We start from the raw sequence: 20625 nt of genomic DNA, 5'->3' as shown, positions 1-20625 counted from the left end.
GACTTCCACCACCTGTCCTGGTTCTGCCTTCTAGTTGTCACTGTTATTTCTGTGATGTGCTCAAAGGTTTCTTTCTCCACAACTCTGGTAATACAAAAATAATGTCCCCATTTTGCAGAGAAGGAAACAGGCTCAGAGGGGAAGTGACTTGCCCAGTGTCATCAAACTGGCAAATATTGATGTGGGAATTTGAACCCACATCTTCCAATTCCAAGTTCTGCTCAGTGTCTTCTATAGCTCATTGCCTCTCATACTTGTTGGTCCCAATGGGCAGATTTTGGAAGTTGTTGAGAGAGAGATTTTGGTTCCACTGTCGGTTAAAACTTTCTAATAGTTTTGGGATCACAGACTTAGAACTGGAAAGGTCCATAGAGACCAATGAGTACAAGCCTGCCATTTTACAGATGAGTAAACTGAGACTGAGAAAGGTTTAAGGTCACATAGCTAGTGAGTGTCTGAAGTAGGATTTAGACCATCTTGCTATTCCAAATAAGAACCATCCCAAAGTAGAATGAGTTTATTCAAAAAATAGTGAGTTCCCCATCACTGAAGGTATTTGAGCAGAAGCTGAATGACCATTTATTGTGGATGTTGTAGAGAAAAGTCCTCCCCTATAATCAGATTGGGCCAGGTAGCTTAGCAGTTCCCTTCCAACTCAGAGAGCTTCTGATTCTCATTTTATTTCATGGACAGACTGAATGAAATAATGGAAATTCTGATCTATTTAGTTAAGACAGTAGACCTTTTATCAGACTTAGATTCAGAAGGTCTGAGTTCAAATCTCAGTTTGTTGCCTTTGAGCTGGATCAGCCTGGACAAATCACCTGAATCTTCTGGGTCTCCTAATTCACAGTGCCTTTATAAGGACAGAACCCAAAGGATTCAGTTTAAGCTTTTCTAGGACCAGCTGACATGATCCCAATGGAATGTATCCCACAGAATTTTTGAGGGGCAGTGCCTGCCCTCTGGGAGCTCTCATCAACCTGAGGAGAGGGAGAAGACAATTTGTGCTTCTGGGCTAAAATGTGCATCACAAAATTTGGGGGCTGGTGCAGCCAGAAAAACTTCCATGAAGGAGGTGGGACTTGAGCTGGACCTTTGCAGGGTGGCTGCAAATGAGGGTGGGGCACTGCAGTCAATCCCTGAAGGAAGAACGGCCCAAAGAGAGAAGCAGAAGAGCAATAAATACTCCACAGCCACGAGTGAGTCTAGTATGCTGGGGACCCCAAGAAAGGTCCCCGTGTTCCTGCCACTTGGAAAAGGATCTGCTGCCATGTTTTTCTTCTTTGTGTTCTAGAGTCAGAACAAAGTGAAGCAATGTAAGGACACAGCCAATGAAGCAGGTACAGCCTCCCCCGCCCCTTCCCCCTCCCCAGAAGCCCACCATTCCCCACCCAGCTCCCACCCCCAGATCACATAGATCTGCCTTGAAATGGCTGGCAGAGGCCAGGCTGGACCAGTGTCCGAGCACCGGGGTTCCTGTCCTCAGATTGGTTACTAGGGAAGGGAATAGGCCTGGATGAAGGCCTGGGCTGTGCACTTTTCACAAACGTTACCTCATTTGATCTTTTCAACAGCCCTAGCAAGTAGTTACCGCTATTATCCCCATTTTATAGGTGAGGAACTGAGGCAGACAGAGATTAAGTGACTTGCTCAGGGCCACACAGCTAGTAAGTATCTGAGGCTGGATTTGAACTCAGGTCTTCCTGACTCCAGGCCCAGATCTCCATCCACCGAACCACCAACTGCTTGACTTTGTTGTTAGTTATGACACCCAGGCTTTAGTTCTTGCCCTCGGCTGCTTCGCCTGCTTGTGATTCCGTTCTTCTAAGTCCGATTTCTTAAAACTTCACCCAGATGATGGGATTATATCTCACAGCAGAGCTGTCGACCTCAGGCAAAACTCCAACCCGATGGGTTCAAATCTTGGCTCTGCCACTTGCTTCCTGTGTGGCCTTAGACAAGTCACTTAGTCTTCTTGGGACTCAGTTTCCTCTTCTTTAAAAAGAGGAGGTTGAATTAAATGGTCTCTAAGAATTCTACCAACTCTTAAGTCTAGGGTGCTAAGGGTTTATGAGCCTTCCCAGGAACAGAGAGCATGTCAGAGCCTACCTGAGACTGCAAGCAAGGGCCAGGTTTCTTGGTCAAAGACTATCCCCTTGGTCAAGGGGATGAAGACATCTGGACCTGGGGTGGCTAGGTGATGCAGTGGATAGAGCACCGGCCTTGGAGTCAGGAGTCCCTGAGTTCAAATCCAACCTCAGACACTTAATAATGACCTAGCTGTGTGGCCTTGGGCAAGCCACTTAACCCCACTGCCTTGAAAAATCTTAAAAAAAAAAGACATCTGGACCAAGACTGTCACCAAGGGGACCTCTGGTTCTTACCTGTATCTTGATTTCCAAACTAAACCTAGCAACTGTACGTATGGACTTGCCTTTCAGAGCGGATGTACAAACAAAATATTAACCAGTTAGAGAAGGCCAGGTGTGACTGGGAGCAGGAGCATCAGCAGACTTGTGAGGTGAGTGGCTTCCTACGTAGACCTGGTCGGCAGTGGAGTGAGTTACCTTTAGCGGGAGGGAGGCCCCATCACTGTCAGTGCGTTGCCAGACAAGTGATTCATGTCTTGGACGAGATGTTGGATCAGATCCCCTCCAGGCTCCTGAGGTTTCCTGACTCTTTGGTCTCGGGCTAGCAAGATCAACAGGCTTCTTGGCAGAGGTGGGGTCTATAGCTGTGAATCACCACATAGTTGATGTGTTCATTGATTTTGCTGAACTATATTTTCCTTTTTATTTTTTATTTTTCATTATAAAGCATGGATATGGATATGTGAGAGAGTGTGTATGTATGGGTAGAGACAGAGGCAGACAGACAGACACACACACACACACAGAGTCAGAAACAGAGAGACAGAGACAGAGAGAGACTGATATAAAAACAAAGGATTTCATGGTTTGTTTGGGGTTTTTTCCAAATCAAGAGGGGAGATTTTAGTTTGGTATTGAGGAAAACCATCAGAGCTGTCCAGCATGGGGCCCCGGCTAGAAGCATGGATCTCCTATCAGGATGGCATACAAAGGTTTCCTAGGTTGGCAAGAAGGTTGGACCAACTGACGTAAAACCTCCTGAGATTCCTTGACTCTAGGAAAGTTTCCTGGAAGAAGAGAGCAGGTTTTAGAAAGTCTTAACCAAGATATGGTGAATGAGCTCCTAGAAAGGAAACTCAGCCTGGATTCACAAATTCAGAACAGTGGAGAACAGGCTATTGGCACATTTGGGGGCTGTTGCTATGGGAGCTCCACTGAAAAGATGAAAGAGATGACAATGAAGACAATGATAAAAATAATAATACATTAATAACCAATAATAGTGCTATTAGCATTTATATAATAACGTCATGCCATAAAATACATAATTTATAACATTTAAATATAATAATAATAGTAAGACATAATTTATATAACACTTTAAAGTTTGCAAAGGACTCTGAAAATTCTTTCACTTGATCTTCTCAATAACCCTAGGGGGTAGGTGCTATGAGAATCCCCACTTTGCAGATGAGGAAACTGAGGCATAAAGGTAACTAGTAAGTGTCCAAGGCAGAATTTGTCTTCAAGTCCTCTACTCTGTCAACATTAATGTGAAATAATCAACTTATTCCAGGACGATTTTAATCTATATTTCATGAAAGAAAAGAATACTTTTTCAATAGTAATAATAACACTAATGATAATGGCTCATATTTCTACAACAGTTTGAAGTTTACAAAGTGCTTTCCTCATCTCTGAGTAACCACTTTGAAGTAAGTAGTATAAAATATTATTATTCCCATTTTGCAAAGGAGAAAACTGAGGTTTAGAAATGACTTGAATGAGGTCTCTCAATGGCACAAGTCCTCTGATTCCAAAACCAGGATGTCTGCCTAGTGGATCATGCTACCTAAAGGATCGAATAATTAGGCATGAATATGAAAATAAAAGCATCTGCCAGCCAGGGGAGCCAGGCCCCTGATGGAACAGAGCTAGATGGTATTAGGGATGAGTATTTGGTGTCACAACCATTCCCCAGCTCCACTATAGAAAATCTTTTTCTGGGTTTAGGCCTTTCAACTTCAGGAGTTTGACCGACTTACCATCCTCAGGAACTCTCTCTGGGTCCACTGTAATCAGCTTTCCATGCAGTGTGTCAAAGATGATGAGGTAGGTATAGCTCTCTGCTCCTCCTTGTCACCAGCTTCCCTGCCACTCCTTGGTAGCCAAGCACATCTCTGCCAGGGTCACAGGCACTGATGAGAGCTCCCTTAGGGCTTTTTCCAGGGTTTCAGCGGATGGGTTCTGGATGGTTTCTCCACAACACTTAGATAAGAACAGTTTTCTCTTCACATAATAATAACATTCATTAACATTTAGAAGGATATTTTAAGGTTTCTAAAGCTCTTTTCATGCATTATTTCATTTGATCCTGATAATGACTCTGGTGGCAGCTGCATAAAGTCAGAGAAGCAATAGTCTCATTTAGCAGCTGCAGCGATGAAGACCTGACTTGGAGTCCCTCCTCTAACACTCTGGCTGAGTGACCCTGGGCATATCAAGTCATTTCTCAATGTTCTAAGGGACTTTTAAACACTCTAAGTTACAGAACAGATGCTAACTTGAACTGGTGGAGACAGATTCCTCCTCTGGAGGTTCTCTACTAGGGAAAGCACAGTCCAAACCCCACCCCTAAGGACCCTACAAAGTGGGTGCTTCATTGTCCCTTTTTTTTAAACATGAAGAAAGAAGATTTAAGTGACTTGCCCACAGTAACACAGCTACTTAATGCCTGCAACAAGATTCCAATTTGGGTCTTCTTGATGTTAAATCACTTTATCCATCAAAATGTTGTAAGAAAATGTGTCTGGAGGGGCAGCTAGGTGGTGCAGTGGATAGAGCATCGGCCCTGGAGTCAGGAGGACCTGAGTTCAAATCTGGCCTCAGACACTTAATGATTACCTAGCTGTGTGGCCATGGGCAAGTCACTAAACCCCATTGCCTTGCAAAAACTAAAACTAAAAATTTGTCTGGCTAATGATTTTAGGGGGATGAGCAAACATGAAAGAATTCACTAAAAAGAGTAAGTGATTCAGAAGAATTTAGGTCCAAAAGAAATGCATTTATACATTATTGTGGATATTAAAGTAACAAGGAAACTGAGTCATAACATGGGCTGTGTTTCAAAGGGAAATCATCTGAGTTCCCTCAGAAAGTAGTAAAGCTAAGAGAGAGATTAAGGACAGTTGCAAGGGCATTGCAACCAGGCTGATCACAGCAATTGCCAGTGGGGAAAGCTGGCTGAATCAGTGGCCAGCAGAGGATAAAGTCAGAGTTATATATGGTTATGTGCCGGGAAAGGGATAATGGAGGAGTTGGGGGGTACTAGGGAGGGATTAAGACATGGGTAACTAGACTGTCACATAGACTGTGCATATCCCGAAGGGTCAACTTAGTGTCTCCAAGAGGTATCTGTATGGTAGACAGGGCCGCAGCAGATGCGGTAGCTCAAAGACTTAATCCTTTTGGGTTAGGGCAATGATTTACTTAGTCTTTGCCAGGGAGCAAGGTACTTCGCTGACCTCATCGATACCACCTAGCTGCCACAGCCTCCTATCTTCCGAAGAGTTTCTTAAACAAGATCTCGTCTGAACCTCATTACACTCTTGGGTGAGCTAGGTAGCAAAGAGATAATTGTTGCTTTTTTAGAGAGGATTGAATGGAGCCCCAGAGAGAGCCGGGGACTTACTTGGCTCAAGTCATGCAGGGAAGGAGAAGCAGAACCAAGGCTAGAGGCTCCTGGTACCTAGTCTTTCTCTTTGCTTACACTGCTGATGTTGTCTCTTTTGCAGTACTATGAAGAGGTCCGATTAAGTCTGGAGGGCTGCTGTGTAGAGGCAGACATGGACTTCTTCATCCAGAATAAAATGACGGGAACAGAACGGCCAGGTGAGTCCCAAATCAGATTTTCCCAGAATTGGTGGAAGTGGGGAGAAAGGGGAAGGGACACATTGGACTTGAGGGAGAATTCTACCTCATAGCCTCAGACACCGAATGTTACCCTGAGATAATTTTAAAAAGAAAAAAAAAGAGTAGGAGGAAGCAGTGTATATTAAGAATACATATTTGGGAAATAAGTAAGGGGGAAAAACTCAGGTAGAGAAATCCAAAAACTAAAGTGAAAGGAGAAAAATGAGGAAGATCAATGGAAAGGAAGGAAGGAACCAAATATTTATTAAACACCTACTATGTGTTAAATACTTTACGATTATTACCTCATATGATGCTCATAACCACCTGGGAGGCAGTATCTGAGACTGGATTTGAACTCAAGTCTTTGGCCTCAGATTCTTACTAGCTGACTGTGCAATCACTTAACTTCTATTTGCCTTAAGAAAAGGCAGGAAAGAAGGAAATGACAAATGACTACAGTATCTTTGCCAAGAAAACCCCCAGACAGTATTGGCGTGCCTTGGTTCACAAAGTCACAAAGAGTAAGACACAACTGAACCACAAGAAATCCCCACTAATTAATAATAGCTAACTTTTATGTAATATCTGTTATGCATTAGAAACTGTGCTGAGCACTTTATAATTATATCTCATTTGAGCATCACAACAACCCTGGGAAGTAGGTGCTATTATTATCCTCATTTTACAGATGAGGACACTGAGGCAAATAGTGTCCTGTCCAGAGTAAGTATCTGAGGGTAGATTTGAACTCAGGTCTTCCTGATTTCAGGCTCCCCTAGTGCCTCATGTGGTAGAATCAGAGTATCATAGGGCATCTTAAGAACCAGCAGGGCATCATGCAGAACAGTCTTCCCAGATTAACCTAGTTTCCATTTTGACTGAACTGGTAATTCCAAAGAATACTATAAAAATAATTAACTTTTTTAACTTGGTGTTCGGTAGCATTCTCAGATTGAGTCAACCGGTATTTCTTATTGCTAGGCATTGGGGATACAGAACAAAGCAAAGCAAAAGCCAGTCCCTGCCCTCAAGGAGCTTACAATTGAATGGGGGGTGGGGATGGGGAAAGCATGTAAACAACCCAAAGCAACAGGATAAATTGAAGGAAATCTCAGAGTATTAGCATGGGGGTGGAGAGAAAGTGGGTGGAACAGGCTTCTGGCAGAAGATTTAATTCTCTTCTTGAGAACAAAGAGCTAAATGCTTGAGTAGTTGAATGGATTTGAAAATGTTGGCTAACTGGGCTCAGTCTTATGGCTCAGCTTGGAAGGTCTCCAGTGGGGGGCCCTGGGAATCTGTGGAGTTTGGCATTTTTATCAATGACTTGAATAACGAAGTCAGAGATGATAGGCTCACCAAGTCTATGGATGATGCCAAGTTGGGAAGCAGCTGGTAGATTTAGATCCCTAAATGTCTTGCCGGGCTAGAATACTGTACTGCATTGGATAAGATTAAAGTCAATAGGATCAATTGTAAGGTCACATTTGGAGTCTAGAAATTGACTTTGTGCATTCGAGATGGGAAGGAGACATGATTAGACTTGAGTTTCTGGAGAAGATCTAAGCATTTTAATGGGTTTTAAGTTCAATAGGAATCAAGTTTGTGATATAAGGGTCAAGAGAGCAAATATTATCCTAAATTGAATGAAAAGGGGCAAAGACCCCCAAAATGTAACCGTGGGCCCAGGTCACTCCTAGACAGTGACTGTTTTCTTGCACTCTGCCCTGACTAGACCATATGTAGGGTATTGGGTTCAGTTCTAAATATTACATTTTAGGAAAAGACATTGATGAGTCAGACAGCATTGAGCCGAGCACCGCCATGATGGTGTCGGGCCCCATCCATGCCTTTAAAGCTAGGAATGTTTGGTCAAGATAAGAGAAGATACTGAGGACATAACTGACTTTGGGGATTCACAGGGGACAGCCTCATTTTTTCTGCTTGACCCCAAAACAAGTGGCAATGAATGGAAGGTACAGAGAAGCAGGTTTGGGGTCAATGTCAGAAAAAACCTTCTAATGATTCAAATTGGTTCTAAGTAGACTGGGTCATATTAGGAGGTTGTGGGGGTTCCCCTTCACTGGGGGTCTTCAAATAGGAGTTGGTCCTTCAGGGATCCTTCTACAGGTTTGGTTTAGGCTGGATGGCCACTGACCTCCTGCCTAGCTCGGAAATTCTAGGATCCTCTCTCTTCATGGTCCATTCCCAATGGTACAGAATCAAACCCATGTTGTTGGAAAATGATATTCAAGTCCAGAGGCCAGGGTTTGAGTCACAGTTCTAACATTTGCTTGCTGTGTGACAAATACCCTCTCTGTGCCTCAGTCTCCTTATCTATAAAGGGTAAGGATACAAGACCTATGTTATTATAAGAAAAATGCTATTGATGTGATCTCCTTGGCTCCAAAGGACCACAGAATCAGAGATTCAAAGCCAGAAGAGAGTTTAGAGGTCAATATAGATGAGGGAGCAGAAGCCCATGGTCACCAATCATAGATTTAGGGTTGGAAAGGATTTCAGAGGTCACTGACTCCAACACCATCATGTTATAGATGAGGACATTGGGATTCAAGGGTAAAATGATTTGACCAAGGTCACAGAGCTAGCATGTCTCAACCCAGTTGTTACTGCCAAGTCCAGTCCTTCAGCAACAAGACCCATTGGAGGATGTTCCTACATCTCCCAGTGGGAAATGCCATTTGTGCCTTCCCAGAGCCTGGTACCTGAAATAGGTGAGAACTTCGAGATCCCTCCTCTTCCCTCCTCCCTCGACCTCCAGGGGAAGGGCTGGACCTGCCTAGGAAGGACCCCTTTCCCTTGCCATGGACAATGGGACAAGGGGATGGAATTGGTCATGAAAATCCTTTTCTCATTTGTCTCCCTCTCTTCTCTGCCAACCACACAGATCCCATTCTCTATGAGAACTACTACGAACGAAATCCCAATGGAGGCTCCCAGAGTCCCAAACTCTACCCTGCTTGCGGCATGATTAAGAGGTGAGGATCCCGGGGGATCTGGGAGGCAGAGTGGTGGTGTGAGCCTAGCAGGGATATCTGGGCATCTGACCCTTGGACTAGCCATATCCATCCATTCCCTGTCCCATAAACAGAAGGAACTATGGCCAAAGGACATATACCAGACCAGAGAGGGGCAGTGGAAGAGGATGCCCCCTCAGACTAGAATTCTGCAGTCTCAGAAGACTTAGAGAGGAACTTGGGACCCTGAGAGATTTAGGATGAATTTGAACCCAAGTCTTTCTCATTCCAAGACCATTCTCTTTCCATGTGGCAAACTGCTAATCCTTCCCCCATCTGAGAAAGAGGAAAAGTGAGGTCCAGCAAAGTCAAATGAGTGAAAATAATTAGGCAAACTAGGAAGCGAGCAGGTGGAGACTGGGGTGAGCCCCGGGGACCCACACCCAGGAGCTTCTATTAGAGATCTCGATCAAGAGTGCCAGGGTCTTGGTCCCATCCTCACAGGGCAGAATCCCGCATTATCTCCCAAAGGAAGCAGCATCATACCCTTTGCTTGCTGGTAGAACATTAATGATCTAAGGGGTTCCCCCAAAGGTCCTCCTGATACCCTCACTAAGCCCATATATTCTGGTTCTGCTGCCCAGTTTCTAAAGAACCTTGGTCAAGACATCTCCCCACTAGGTCCTCAGATTCATTTGTCGATAGAATGCTATAGAGTCAGTTCTGATAGCCATCTCTCACCGGGTCCCTGTGATCTAAGGGAGGTGAGGGCTATCACCTCTATTTGACAGAGGAGGAAACTGAGGCCAGAAAGGTGAAAAGCCTGGCCCTTGGCCCTAAAGCTAGTGGTCCCCCCTTCCCCAACCCAGATTGTTCTTGCCCCTATGTCCTCCCAAGACCTTTGAAAAACACCTGAGGCTGTTCAGTCACATTTCTCCCTGAAGTCATGTCAGTACCATATTTCTTGTTTACCGCAGTGTTTTTTTCTGTCTGTATTTCTAACCTGCTTTCCAACTTCTGTGTTTCATCTTGTGTTTGAACCTACAAACTTCCTCAATACCCTCCTCCAGGCCCTGAGGAAAAATACTGCTCCAACAAACACCAAAGTCTGCATAACCTGGGACCTGCAGCAATGCATTGATTAGGAGCCCATGCTACCTTCAGTGGGAGAGTTTTTCATCTGGGTTTCCTGGCTGCCTGCCCCCCTGGGTCCTGCTGTCCTGTTTCTGACACCTTCTTCCTCTTAAAAATGTGTTATTGCTGCTTAAAATAATGTATCACTCCCTGTTACCCTTCCTCAAATATTCTCCCTTATCCCCAAGAAGTGAAGCTGCCACATTGACCCTGCTCAGAAAGTGTATGCCTCATCATGGAGGTGTGTTTTCTCATCAGTCCTCCGGAGTCAAGATCGATCAATGCATTGATCTGTGTTGCAACGTCTTTTAGTGTTCTTCCTCTACTTTTCCTTTCATCTTTTCATAACCTCTGTTGTCAGAACAGATCTGTTATTGTCTACTGCCTACAGAAACACAGGGCCCAGAACCAAAATCAAAGAACAATTCCCCATCACATTAACACAGTAAGATTTACAATGTGTTGTCTTCCCATCTGTCCCAGGAGACCGGTGGATCGAGTGTTATTTTGCCCATTTTACAGAGGTGGTAACTGAGGTCCAGGGACTTGCCCAAGGTCATTCGGCTTGTTAGCAGGTGCTCTGTCATGACCCAAATTCAGCCCATTTTCCCATTTTCTTCCTATCCTCGGCCTTTCTGCTGCTCCAAGCCCGTGCTTTCTTAGCATAATCACAACTCACATTACTACAGTACATTAAGAAAGGTTTATAAAACACTTTTTAGGTACCATTCAGTGGAATATCTCTCTACCCATGTAGATGGGCACCTTCTCTGCAATTTATAGTCCCAAGAGTTTCCTGGACCCCAGAGGTTCAGTGATTTGTCCAGAGTCACACAGCCAGAATGTGTCAGAGACCGACCTCAACTCCCACCTCGCTTCTCTAAATTTATTTCCTTTGCTCTCTGAGGTGGCTGACCAGAGGGGTGACTGACACTGCCTGCCTCTCGGGGCAGATATCATTACCCCCATTTTACAGATGATCAAACAGAGGCTGAGTCTAGATTCGTGATGTCACGGATGTGGGGGACTCTCCGTGTGGAAACTCCCTCCTCTGATAGAGAGCAGTGCCTCACCTTACTTTGGTCACTGAGCAACTGGGGAGCCTTTGACCAGTGAGTTATTTGGGGAGGGGCAAGTCAGCCCTCCATCCTCACATACCTTTAAGCATAAACCATTGTTCTCCTCACTTTATGAAACAGAGGCCCAAAATGTTGAAGTCCTCTGTCAAATTGAGGTGGGGGGAGTGAATTCTAGTCCCAACACAAAGGTCAAAGGGTTGAACTGCTTGGAAGCCTAGTGTTAAGAAAGGCTTTTGAGATAAGCTAAGTTTCTAATTCCTTCATTTGACAGACAGGGAAACTGAGGCCCAGAGAAGGGAGGCAGCAGAGCTGGGGCTCAAATCCAGGGCTTCTTACTCACCATCCAGTGATCTCTCTACCCTGGCTCTTCTGGTGTCCAAGTTTCCTGCTGTCATGGATCAAAGCTCATAAATAGACCAATTCACATTGAATTGAGTTCAATATGGTGGCCATCTCAGGAAGGGGGCATTTTGAAAAGAAGACCGGAGAGAAGGCAATGATTCCTCCCAAAGCAATGAAGCTCTAACAGGCCCCTTCTGGCATATGATTTGCCAGGAGTGGGGGATGAGCCTTAGTGGGATGCCTCCTATCCTCCTCCAAGATCACACTGCCCTGCCCTCCCCTCTCTGGGAGTCACTCTGCTCCTTCCATAGCTACAGGTAGGGAAGAATTCCCCAAGCCCAGATGCTGGGGAGCTCAGCCAGCCAGCCAAGGCTTCCTTCGGGGAGCTGCCTTAGGGAGCCCCCCCCAGCTTAGCTCCTGAAAGGGAGGAACTGAGCCCTCTGGTCATGGTGGAGCTGAAGGCTTCCCCCCCTTAGATGAGAAGGTTTCAAGATGTGGTAGACGGAGGTCTGCAATCAGAGTCAGAGGGGCTTCCCCTCTCTCTGTGACATGACAGGGTTGGATGAGATCCTTCAGCTCGGTTCTGGCTCAAAACCCCACGATGCTGAGCACAAGACAGGTTTCGGCCCTCAAGGACCCTCAATAGAGGGCGGGGGGAAATTCAAGAGCCCTAGACTCTTCAGGTCTGTGGGGAGGAGGGAAAGGGGGTCAGGGAAGGCTGCCCAGAGGAGGCAGCACCAGAGAGGAGCCTTGGAGCAAGGGTAGGATTTCTGAAAGTAGAGACTGCAGTAAGGACAGAGGCAGTATGGTGCAGTAGGCAGAGAGTTGGTCTCAAAGCCCAGTAGTTCTGGGTTCTGTTTCTGCCTATGAGATCCTGAGCATGTCAGACCCCAATAGAAATGGACCTTGTGCCTTTGCCTATTGACTTAGAAAACCATCAATTATCATTGGCTATGTTGTATTGTGTTTGTCTTTAGTTTTGTTAAACATTTTCCAGTTACAGCTCTGAGGGTGCCCACCTGCATTGGTGAAGGGAATTTCCTCAATTAGAAATTCCCTAGACAGGTCCCTAGAGAGGGATACACTGGGGAGTCATGGTTCAAAAAGCAAGCTGGAATGCTACAGTGAGGGATTTGCTGTTTTCCTTCACATCACCAAAATTGGAATAACGATTTTAAATATCTGTACACACACACGCACACACACACACACACACACACACACACACACACACACACACACACACACAGAAACATACACAAACACCATACACTCCATTATAAGTACACGGTTACTTCCTATCTGTAGCTCAGGGCTCCTGAAAGGCAAGAACAAGGGAAGTGATGTGGATCCTTTCTTGACTAGAAGGAAAGTAAGGAAGAAAAGTCATCCATCAGCAGTTCCCACATTGGAGGCGAGTGGACTTTCAGAGGGATTTCTGGCTCCCAGAACAACTTCCCAGCATCCCTCGCCCTCAACCCACATCCTAGTCACAGAAAAATAGTAGTTTCCCTACATGTGTGATAGGGACATGTATATGTGTGTGTGTGTGTGTCTTGGTTTGTTTGCTTTATTGTGACTGGAAGACATCTTCCTGAGTTTTAATCTGGCTTTAGAGACTAGCTGTGTGACCCTGGATAAGTCACTTCACCCTGTGTGCCCCAGTTGCCTCCTCTGTAAAATGAGCTAGAGAAAGAAATGACAAACCCCTTCAGTATCTTTGCTAAATAAACCTCCGAGGGGGACACACAGAGTCAGATACAACTGAAGTGAGTGAGCAGGTTGCTGTGACCATTGACAAACTCCTGTTCAACAGGCCGTGGGGACCTACCTTCAAGGCCACTGGGGCTTCAGACCATGAGAAGACCCAGAGAATAGTTTTGGTCTCTTTTGCTGCCCCTCCCCTTGAGTCAGTCATCCCCTATCTCCTTCCTCCAACTCCTAGGAGTTTCCCACAGGGTCTTCTGGGGGCTTCAGTGTGGCAGAAAGAACAGTGATTCTAATCAAAAGATCTGGGATCTCCATGGCAACCCTGCCTGGCTGCGTGACCTTGGACAGATGCCTCCTCCTCTCTAAGGCTCCTTCTCTTCTCCCAGAATGCTAACACTATTTGCTTGTAAATATTCCAAAAACAGAAGCTAAAACCCCACAAGCTGCAATCAGAGTCAGAGGGGCTACCCCTCTCTGGGCCTCAGTTTCCTTTTCTGTGACATGACAGAGAACAATTCCCCATCACATTAGCCTGTAAGATTTACAATGTGTTGTCTTCCCATCTTTCCCAGGACAGCATTATTTTGCCCATTTTACAGAGGTGGTAACTAAGGTCCAGGGACTTGCCCAAATGAAAGAGGAAAGTGGCCAATGAGAAGGGTTTCCAAATAGTTATAGAAATGAGGGTCATTCACCTTTCTCATCTGGTAATGGTGATGGTGGTGGGGGGTTGGGGACACCAGGAAAGGGATGCCTCACAGCCTGGGGCTGTTGAATTTAACAAACATTGATTAAGTCCCTACAAAGACCTGCCAGATGCTGAGCATTCAGAAAAGAGCCTATTCCTGCCCTCAAAGGTATCCGGTTAGCTAGATGGTACCTTGGTGGATAGAATGCTGGGAAGTGAAGAAGACTCATCTCCCTGAGTTCAAATCCAGCCTCAGACACTTCCTATCAGGTGATCCTGGACAAGTCACTTTACCCTCTTTGTCTCAGCTTCCTCATCTGTAAAATGAGTCAAAGGAGGAAATGGCCAACTCCTCCAATATCTCTGACAAGAAAACCTTAAATGGAGTCATGGAGAGTCAGACACGACTGAACAAGAACAACGTTTCGGTCTAGATCCAAAGTTATCGGGACCTTGGGACTAGACCCTCTTTCCTTTAGACCTTCCTTCCCTTTCTGGGGTCCTTCTATCTGGAATGCCTCCCTGCCCAGGGCTGGCCTGTGTCTGAAGACTGGCCTGGGGGATTGGGGTCCCCCAACTCACAAGGTCATGAAGGGCTGTGACCCTATTGAGAAAATTACAGCTTGAGGGCCCCAGAGTTCATGAAGCCAAACCCCCTCATTTTAGTCGTGGGACAACCAGGGCTAAGAGCAGCAAAAGTGACTAGTTTTACAATACACAAGGTGACAAAGCTGAGTGTTGAACCCAAGACCCCGACTCCAAATTGGATCCATTTTCTATTTTTCAAAATTTCTTTTTGATGTTAAGTTGGGGGAGATTTCAGGAGAACAAGAGCAGCTCAAGGAAAGGGAAGGGGAACCCTGACACTGTGGGTCTGGGTCACTATGACCTAGGGCTCTGGCTCCTGCCATGGGCTTCTCTTTGGAGTCAGTGCCAGATCAGGGATGTTCCCATGTTCCCTCCCAGTATAGATGCGATTTTGTTGTCCTAAGTCCAGCCCCTGGGAGGTGGCTTTTCCAAAGGGCTGGTCTGGCATCTCCCTATCAGACAAGGGGCACAGAGGGTCAAGAAGAAGGGCATGGTGGATTGGAGTCAGGAGTTCTGGTCAGGCAGAGCTGTGACTTTGGCCAAGTCTCTAAGACTCTCTAAGCCTCCATCGCCTCATCCATGAAATGACTTCATAGGCCTAAAGCTAGAAAGGGTAGGGAACTTTCAAGGTCTTCTAGTCCAGGTAGGGGTGGGAAATGATTTGGCCAAGGTCACTCGGCAAGCGATCCAAAAGTCTGGATTTGAACTCCACTCCTGTGACTCTAGGTTGTGCCTTTCTACAGCATCACCTCTGCAAGGATGTTCATATTTACTAATCCCTCTGGACCATTTCTCCTAGAACTGTGCTCTGGAAATGGAAACTGCTCTGATTATTTCCTAGGGGATCCTCAGGAGAACGTGCTGCTTGTCTGGGAGATGGGGAAGCACATTGCCTCTCATTATCCTGCCCTACCCCCTCCACCAATCCTTCAAGGATCAGTGAGATCTCGGGTCATCTTTCTCCTCTCCCCCTAGATTCCCCCAAGCCCACAAAGCTCCATGGCTTCCCATTCTGTAGCCTCCCTCCTAGATTTGGAAGGATATTTAGAAATCATCAATCCAATCTTTCCCTAACCAGGAGCCAGTACAAATGGTTATCCAGCCCTTACTTGAAGACTTCCTGTGATGGGGAGCTCAGTACCTCATAATAATAATGATAGCTAGGATTTATCAATATAGACCTATCATATGGTGGGCGCTGTCTGAAGCCCTTGACAAATTCTATCCCATTTGAGCCTCATAACAATCCTGTGGAGTAGATACTGTTTTTATCCCCAATTTACAGGTGAGGAAACTGAGGCAGACAATGGTAAAATGACTTGCCCAGATCACACAGCTCCTAAGTGTCTGAGGCCAGATTTGAACTTGGGTCTTCCAGGCTCAGGGTTCTATCCAATCCTATCTAGTAATCTATTCCACTTTTAACATCAAGAATATAGACCTTCTGGCAGAGGGAACTCCAAGTTTGAGTTCACACAGAGTAGACTGGACTTTCAGAGAGATTTCTGGGTCCCAGCACAACTGGAGGGAACAGTAATAGAACCAAGTGTCCCCTCCTGAGCACAGATGTGATGAGAGATGGGGTGGAGAGGAGAGCAGGAAGACCAGACCTAGCAATGAAAGATGGCAGCTTAGGATGGGAGGAGCAAGTGACAGCCCCCAAAAGTTACCATGCCAGCCTCTCATAGTGCCAGAAATACCACTATAATTATAATCTTTTGGGGTTTTGAGTCTCTCTTAATACAAATACCCCTGGGTGATGGAGTTCACCTTCAATTCATCAGTTAGGACTGTAATAGGAGGCAAAACCAACGGTACTGAGGGCAGGATTGGAGTGGCCAGGCAACAATTTGTATAGAAAAGATCCAAGGGTCTTAGTGAGCTAGAAGCTCAATAAGAATCCACAAAAGAAGACAATTCAAAAACCCTAATCTGACCCAGGACTCTACCTTAAGAGCCAGAAGAGGTGATAATCAACCCTGGTCTACAATTCTGGGCAGATTTGGGGTCCAAGTAACTATGGAGTGGTTATGGAAGGAGGGGCAAGGAAACAAGGCAGCCCAAAATGTTTCAGGAAGGGCATTTTGATAATCAATGCATCCATGTCAGGCTGGGAAGAGTCCTGACCCTACAATAATCAGGGTTTGAAAGAACTGAGGTCATTTGGCTTGGAAAAGGAAGTTGTGATATAAGTATTTGAAGGGCCAGCCTGGAAAAGAAATGAGACTTCTTGTCTAAGAGAAATGGATTTTTCTGTTAGAGAGTAAGTTCCTCATCAACGAAAGTATGCAAATGTAGGCTGGAAAAGTCCAGGATGTAGAACAGATTCTTGCTCAGGCTGAACTGGCTGACCATTGTGGTCACTTGGCAATAAGAGGAGGGCATGTCATGGGTCACATCTGGACACATGATGGGGGGAAGGGCTGGGGAGGATGGTGAGCCACAAAAAGAAGCTGAGACTTTTCCCATCCTTCAGATTGAAGGCATTTTCATTGAAGTTGAATGTCCAAGAGATCCTTCTAGCCTAGGGGTCACCAAATGATAGCCTTCAGTCTAAATCTGGCTAAGAATGGCTTTTGCAGCTTCAAATTTAAAAACAAAATTAAATAAATTTTTTTGCAATAAATAAATAAATTATTGAAAAGAAATGAAATAAATGCTTTATTTTAAAATTTTTACGAAATCATTTTTAGCTCCCTAGTCAGACAAAACCCAAGAGGAGGAAGGACAACTGAGAAGGCAAGTCAAGGCCCAGAGTGACATAGTAATTTGCCTAATATCACAGAGTGGGAGAGCTCAGATGAGAACCCAGGTCTTCTGGCCTCAAGGTTCTTTCCACAACACCCCAGAGAACATCTGTTGCCCTGTTTTTCCCCATGCCCTGCCATGGCACTCTCAGAAGATGGAGTCAGGAGAGCAAGATTGGAGCCCCAGCTCTGATGCTTCTGAGCTGATCCCCCATGTTCTCCATCTGTAAAATGGGTTGACATTATAAAGAAATCCCCTATAAAGCTCTGAGTCCTACTTAAGTGTGGCTTCTTGTACCTGGGTCTCCAGAGAGAATCTTCCCAGCTTTCTTTCCTTCTGACCCTCCAGGTTCTCAGGGTTGTTACACGGGAGCCCCAAAAACAGCACCGAGACCATTGTCCCCTCTGCTTCTCCTTCAGGTAACTGAACTTTCTGGGTAAAAGCAGAGATTTGAGGGGGGCAGAGAGTGTGTGGGGCCCCTACTCCTTGTGGTGGGGCTTCCAAGAGGGATTTGGTCCGAGTAACCATAGAGTGGAGTTATGGAAGGAGGGGCAAGGAAACAAGTCACCCCAAAATGTCAGACTTGGGGAGACCCAAAACATTGCCCAGTGCCACTCCCTTCCTTTATAGGGAAGGCAATAGAAGCCAGAAAGAAGGGAAATGACTTTCTCAAAGTCACCCAGCATATTAATGGTAGAACTAAACCTAGAACCCAAGTGTCCCGACTCCTCGGGGCTCATTGCTCTGAGTCTTTCCTAAAGGCTATTTAAGGTTGACTTACCAGTCCCATAGGCATTCGAGGACCCTCAGATTCTGGACCTGGGTGGTGGGTGCTTCAGAGAACAGCTGGGGATAGTTTTCTGTGTTTAATTTGGGAAAGTGAGTGGGAGGGAAACAGAGAAGACACCCAGAGCCACTGAGGCTCTTCCCCAAGAGGCTGGTTGTCCAGGCCAGGCAGTGATGGTTGACAAGAGGCCCCAGGGAGAAGGGCAAGAACAGGGCCATGGACAGCGCCGTGTTCCCCCCAACCGGGCTGGGCAATGCTAAGGGAGGTTCACCAGTCAGGACAGAATGAAGGCAGGTGAAGGAGAGGAAGAAAGTGAGGCCATCTAGACAAGGGGAAAGCCAGAGAGAGAGAGAGAGAGAGAGAGAGAGAGAGAGAGAGAGAGAGAGAGAGAGAGAGAGAGAGAGAGAGAAAGACAAAGAAGAAGAAGAAGAAGAAGAAGAAGAAGAAGAAGAAGAAGAAGAAGAAGAAGCATCCAGATGGCAAGTGCAGATGGGGGGGGAACCCCTAACCAATTATAACTGACTTTTCTAGGTGGATAGAGAGCCAGCCTCAGGCAAAGAAGGCCTGTTTCTAACACATGGGACTGTTAATCCTAGGCAAGATAATTAACCCATCTGGGCTCCAGGCAACTCAAAAAGGGAATTGCTATAAAGAATTTCCTCTCTGGGATGAAGCTACCTGCCCTGGCCGCCATCTAGAGTTGGTGGGAGGAGTGAGAGTATTTCACACCTCAAATGAGGCTTCAGGGAGGGATGTGGATTAGACCAGGTCTGACTTGAATGAATTCCTGTCCTCAAGGAGTTTATGATCTAGACTGAGTGGGGGGGGGGGGTGAGGATTTGAGGGGGGATCCTCTTCAGGAGGCTCCTGGGGTCCAGGAGTCAAAGTCAGCCTGGAGTGCCAGGAAAATTCACCCCCTTTTCTTGGGCAGGCCTCATCTCTGCCCCTCTGCAGAAAAATGAAATTATCTATGCGGACATTGGGCATACGACTTTAGTCCCAGAAACCTCGACCCAGGACTACAGAGTGCTCTATGACTACACAGCCCAGGTGAGTAGGAGGCAAGGGCCTCAGTTTCCTCACATTCCTTTCCTCTTAAAATGCTAATATAAATTGGTTTGCCAATTTGATGAGGAGGAAGTAGATGTGAGGGATGGAGAGAAGACATAATATTGTTGAAAGTCCCCCAAGTCCTTGTCCCTGGGCAGCACTAGATGTAGCCAGTGGATGGGGGGAAGATGGGAAGGAGGGCAGGGGTTACAGGGAATCTAATTTCAGTTCAATATGCACAAAACTTTAACAACCAGAGCTGTCTAAGATGGAATGAGCTGATTGATGAGGTAGTGAGCTCCTGTTACATGAAATACCTAAGAAGAGACTATATGTTATTCTGTGGGGGTGAGAGCTTGCTTCTTCCAGGGTCCCTGCTGACTTAAAACTCCCATGATCCTATTTCAGAATGCTGATGAGTTGGACATCACTACTGGAGACATTCTGGCTGTCATCCTGGAGGGGGAGGATGGCTGGTGGACAGTTGAGAGGAATGGGAAGAGAGGCTTTGTGCCGGGCTCCTACCTGGAGAAGCTCTGAGGGAGCTATAAAGGATACCCTCCCCCCGCCCTACTCTGGATCATGCCCCTCGCCCTGGAAGAGATGCCCTCCAACCCTGCCGTACTTGCTTCTGGGGCAGCTCACCCAACCCAGACTGAGCCTGTGATGGGAAGAGCAGCAATCTGGAGTCAGGAGACACTTGGGTGCTAGTCCCAGTTCTGTCCTTAATTCAATATGTACAAGCTTCTCAGACTCAGTTTCCCCATTATGGAATTAAAGAGTTAAATTAAATGATTTTTACACTCCCTTCCAGTTCTGACATTCTGTGTTCTAAGGTCTCTCCCCTTCAACCTTTTCGCTTTTACAGACCCAGTTTGTGTCAGAGATGGAATTTAACCCCAGGCCTTCCTCTTTTCCCCCACCCCCAACCTAGGTCCCCTCATCATCACCCCTGGTGGGGGGGGGTCATAACAAATGATGCTTAGAATAGAAAGACGCTTAACATAACTGGGGTCAAATCAAGAAGCATTGAATGACTTTAGTATTTTAAGTATGGAAGATACAGAGGTGGGCGAAACCATGGCCCCCACCTCAAAGAGCTCACATGCCAATGAAAGGGGGTGGGGCGCAGGAAGCATGCCAATATCTAGACTCATCTAAGAGATGAAGATGATAGATGGACACATATGTGGAAAGTAGTAGCAAGGGGATTTGGGGTGTGGGAAAGGAGTGGTCAGAAGCGGAACGGGCTGTTCCAGAGCTCAAACTGAGACTGCACAACCATGTTGGGTGTTGTTTAGGACTAGGGCTATGCCATTATTATCTACCCCCAGCCCCAGCCTGCCAGGGTGTTGAAAGCACAGCATATGGATTGAGGAAGACCTGTGTTAAAATTCTTCCTCTGACACTTAGAAGCTATGTGATCCTGTGCAGGTGACTTATTTTGTCTGGTCCTCAGTTCCCCCTATCTGTAAATGGGGATCATTACAAGACTTAATCTCCCAATGTTGTTGTG

General features: G+C 46.0%; 1 protein-coding gene across 2 annotated transcripts in view; it reads left to right on the top strand.

Annotated features, from left to right (window-relative positions):
• PSTPIP1 (proline-serine-threonine phosphatase interacting protein 1) overlaps positions 1–20186 on the top strand; it is a 98936-nt gene extending 78750 nt beyond the window's left edge. Inside the window, exons 8-15 of one of the 2 annotated variants that reach the window (XM_074232478.1) lie at positions 1298–1343; positions 2445–2524; positions 4107–4205; positions 5888–5984; positions 8914–9004; positions 17621–17691; positions 18991–19109; positions 19518–20186. In XM_074232478.1, the coding sequence (XP_074088579.1) occupies positions 1298–1343; positions 2445–2524; positions 4107–4205; positions 5888–5984; positions 8914–9004; positions 17621–17691; positions 18991–19109; positions 19518–19649 (735 nt within the window). In that variant the 3' untranslated portion in view covers positions 19650–20186. The remainder of the gene's footprint in view (positions 1–1297; positions 1344–2444; positions 2525–4106; positions 4206–5887; positions 5985–8913; positions 9005–17620; positions 17692–18990; positions 19110–19517) is intronic. The other variant, XM_074232477.1, reaches the window with a different exon arrangement.
• Positions 20187–20625: the final 439 nt, after the last annotated feature.

The sequence above is a fragment of the Macrotis lagotis genome, chromosome 4 (genome assembly GCF_037893015.1).
Source record: "Macrotis lagotis isolate mMagLag1 chromosome 4, bilby.v1.9.chrom.fasta, whole genome shotgun sequence".
In the NCBI taxonomy this organism is placed as follows: Eukaryota; Metazoa; Chordata; class Mammalia; order Peramelemorphia; family Peramelidae; genus Macrotis; species Macrotis lagotis.
This window is presented reverse-complemented; position numbering and strand designations above follow the sequence as displayed.